A 3828-nucleotide genomic window follows, 5' to 3' on the forward strand; every position below is an offset into this window, starting at 1 on the left:
AGTGTGAGTGTGTGTGTGTGTGTGTGAGTGTGTTTGTGTGTGTGTGAGTGTTTGTGTTTCTGTGTGTGAGAGAGAGAGAGACACACATCTCATGAGCATGTATTTTGTCTTAAAACAGGGATAGATTACTTTAAGCATGAGTCATGTAGACTGTATTCAGTACTGTATACATGACTTGGACTTTAGAGATGTCATGATCAGATCACTGGAGGAAATACAGCTACCTCAACGGTTCATTGACACAGTGAAGGATGTTTATAGAGGCTCCTTTATCAAATTAATCTGTGGAGAACAGCTCACTCACCCAACACCACTTCAGATAGGCATTAAAACTGGCTGCCCTTGGAGTGCAATTAATTTTATAATTGCCATCAACCAATGGTTAAAGTGGATGTGTCAGTGTGCCCCCTCTGGTGTGATATCTCCTATCCCAGTACAGGGCTATGCAGATGATGTCCAGATTGCCTCCAGAGAAGAGAGCGCTCAAAATCTGATAAATATCCGGTGTTTACAATAGCAACAAAACCCATACGGGTATATTCTCTTCACGAGACATACACTTATCTTGGACATAAAATTAATATTGCAGGAGAATGGAAAGAGCAAGTAAACATCATCTTGTCACATGCAGGCTGGACTTGATTGATAAATGTCCACTGCCACTGATTATGAAGCTGGAGGCTATTAGACAGGTGGCACTGTCTAAAGTACAACATCTGTTCATATCCAGCAGAAAGTGCTGAGTGAAATGAATAAAAAAACAGTGAGCTTAGTGTGAAAGTGGTTTACACTTAATACGCATAGCACTCGTGATATTATTTTTCATCCCCAATGGGATGGAGGACTTGGGGTACCAAACATGATATACCGGCATGGTATAATGTACATGTGTCTAACTGCATCTGTAGTATTTATGTCCCTGTAAATTATTTATTTTAAGTGGATTTAAATAAATGGTTAAATGTGTGTGTGTCAGGACTCGGAGGTGTACAAGGCGTCGGTGAAGGAGGACATGCAGCGCTGGCAGGCTGCTCTGCGTCTGCACGGGTCGGTGGATTGGCTCATCGCGGTGGTGGAGAGCGACAACAAGAAGAAGAACAAGACCAACCTCCTGCCACGCACCTCCATCGTCGACAAGATCCGCAGCGACTTCTGCAACAAGCAGAGCGACAGGTGAGCTCCTGATCCCAGCATGCTCTGCTCTCCGACGCAGCAGCTACTGCTGACGATTACTTACACACTCAGCGTCTGAATGAACACACATGCAGCAGTCAGTCACAGCTGAGGCACAGAATCACCAATTCATCAGTGGTTATTATAAGTGTTTTGAGATTATCGATAACTGAGCCTGATCAACTGAACTCACTGCTGGGTAATTTCATGCTGTTTAGTTAGTCATAAGTATAATTGTTTACATTTATTTTATGTTTTTTTATACTTGGATTTTTAAAAAATGTTCTATAAATACAATTATAAAAAATAAAATGTGACCCTGGAGCACAAAACCAGTCATAAGGGTCAATTTTGTGAAATTGAGATTTATGCATCAGCTGAAAGCTGAATAAATAATCTTTCCATTGATGTATGGTTTGTTATGATAGGACAATATTTGGCTGAGATACAACTATTTGAAAATCTGGAATCTGAGGGTGCAAAAAAATCTAAATATAGAGAAAATCATCTTTAAAGTTGTTCAGATTAAGTTCTTAGCAATGCATATTACTAATCAAAAATTAAGTTTTGATATATTTACAGTAGGAGATTTACTAAATATCTTCATGGAACATGATCTTTACTTAATATCCTAATGATTTTTGGCATAAAAGAGAAATGTATAATTTTGACCCATACAATGTATTGTTGGCTATTGCTACAAATATACCCCAGCGACTTAAGACTGCTTTTGTGCTGCAGGGTCACATATGGTAATGTATTTAATGTGATGTAAGTGTGTAATGCAGACTGTGTAAGCCAGTGTCTGCTGTGTGTCTGCAGATGTGTGTCTCTGTGCGATCCGCTGAAGGAGTCGTCGCGCTCGCAGGAGTCCTGGAGCTCGTTCCTCACGAAGCTCCGCACGCTGCTGCTCATGTCCTTCACCAGGAATCTGGGCCGCTTCGAGGACGAGATGAGGACGCTGCGAGAGAAACGCACCGAGCCCGGCTGGAGCTTCTGCGACTACTTCATGGTGCAGGTGTGTGATTGACTGAGGGTGGTGTTACTTTCGTTAACGAAAACTGTGACAAAAAATGTTCGTTGACGAGCTTTTTTCCCACGACCAAGACGACAATAAGGTCAATAAACGATAACTATGAATATATCAACATGCAATTTCGCTGACGATAAAAGACGAGACTAAAATGTATGCAAAAAATTAAAACTTGACCAAAAACCTCTTTTTATTTTCATCATAAAAGAAGACAGTGTTATTGCAGACTGCTCTACACTCCTCTACTACATCAGCTTTCATGAGTGCGGTTGCCAGATATCCAGAATTCTAATCCCCGAGCTTCGCTGATACATTGATACATTTTCTGCCCGGTGTTTTGCTTATTTTAAGCAGTCTGGCAACCATGCGCTCGCTCTTCAGTGCTTCATTGAAAACAGTGACACTGGTTTCTGAATAAATGCACTTACTCAACCGCTGTTGTTTTAATAGAGAAACAGGCTATTTTATACCAGTTTTCATAATGTAGACAGAGAGAGTGCATAAGTCTTTGGTATTAATTTATATAATAAAAAGCCTATAATAAATCAGTACATTAGATGAGGGAAAATACACCACGAGTTCTATTGATTTGTGTTTACTGGTGAAAGTGCAACTAAAAATAGCTGATAAAATTAACACTAGCTGAGGAAGCTGTCAATCACAGTGTGCAGATATCAAATATGTGACCCTGGAGCACAAAACCAGTCATAAGGGTCAATTTTTTGAAATTGAGATGTATGCATCATCTGAAAGCTGAATAAATAATCTTCCATTGATGTATGGTTTCTTAGGATAGGACAGTATTTGGCTGAGATACAACTATTTGAAAATCTGGAATCTGAGGGTGTAAAAAAATCTAGTGTGTGTGTGTGTGTGTGTGTGTGTGTGTGTGTGTGTTGATCAGGAGGAGCTGGCGTTTGTCTTCGAGATGCTGCAGCAGTTTGAAGACGCTCTGGTCCAGTATGATGAACTAGACGCTCTTTTCACACAGTATGTGCTCAACTTTGGCGCAGGAGGTAAACCGTCATCTGTGCATTAATGTCTTGTGCTACACAGCTTCACTTAATATATAAAAAAGATATATTTTATATTCATATATACAAAAGGCGATATGAAAAACCTACTGTAATCTGAGAATATTCAGTGTGGGCTTTATAGTGGTTGTGCTTCAGGAATAATTAGATTATGTTGAGATATGATATTGTTGGTGAGTGTTATTTTTCCACCATCCATACAGCCTCGATTACATCAGTAGAAAGATTCTTAAATCACAATGTGTTTTTTATTTTAATATATTTTATATTTTATTGTATTTTATAAAGTATGTTCATTAAAAATGTAATATAATAAATACTTTTTTTAATAAACACGGTATACGGTATTATCACGATTAGTGTTGTCAAAAGACCCGGTATTTCGGTACCAAGTCGGTACTAAAAAAATGAAAACGTTACGGTACCAGGTTTTTTTAAGTACCGGTGGTACCGAGTACCTGGTCAACCCGGTTCTTGAAGCGCTATCCAAGAGCTATCCTCTTCCAGTGTTTGAATTGGGCTGCTTAACACTGTTGCCGCGGGTTGTTTTTCATGTCCGCGGGTTGAAAAACGACCCCACTAACGTGA

General features: G+C 39.4%; 1 protein-coding gene across 1 annotated transcript in view; it reads left to right on the forward strand.

Annotated features, from left to right (window-relative positions):
• LOC107693011 (trafficking protein particle complex subunit 10-like) overlaps nucleotides 1-3828 on the forward strand; it is a 17572-nt gene that overhangs the window by 2328 nt on the left and 11416 nt on the right. Inside the window, exons 2-4 of the mRNA XM_016492254.1 lie at nucleotides 977-1173; nucleotides 1996-2191; nucleotides 3111-3222. Coding sequence (XP_016347740.1) covers nucleotides 977-1173; nucleotides 1996-2191; nucleotides 3111-3222 — 505 coding nt within the window. The remainder of the gene's footprint in view (nucleotides 1-976; nucleotides 1174-1995; nucleotides 2192-3110; nucleotides 3223-3828) is intronic.

Source organism: Sinocyclocheilus anshuiensis, unplaced genomic scaffold (genome assembly GCF_001515605.1).
Source record: "Sinocyclocheilus anshuiensis isolate Anshui unplaced genomic scaffold, SAMN03320099.WGS_v1.1 scaffold1200, whole genome shotgun sequence".
In the NCBI taxonomy this organism is placed as follows: domain Eukaryota; kingdom Metazoa; phylum Chordata; class Actinopteri; order Cypriniformes; family Cyprinidae; genus Sinocyclocheilus; species Sinocyclocheilus anshuiensis.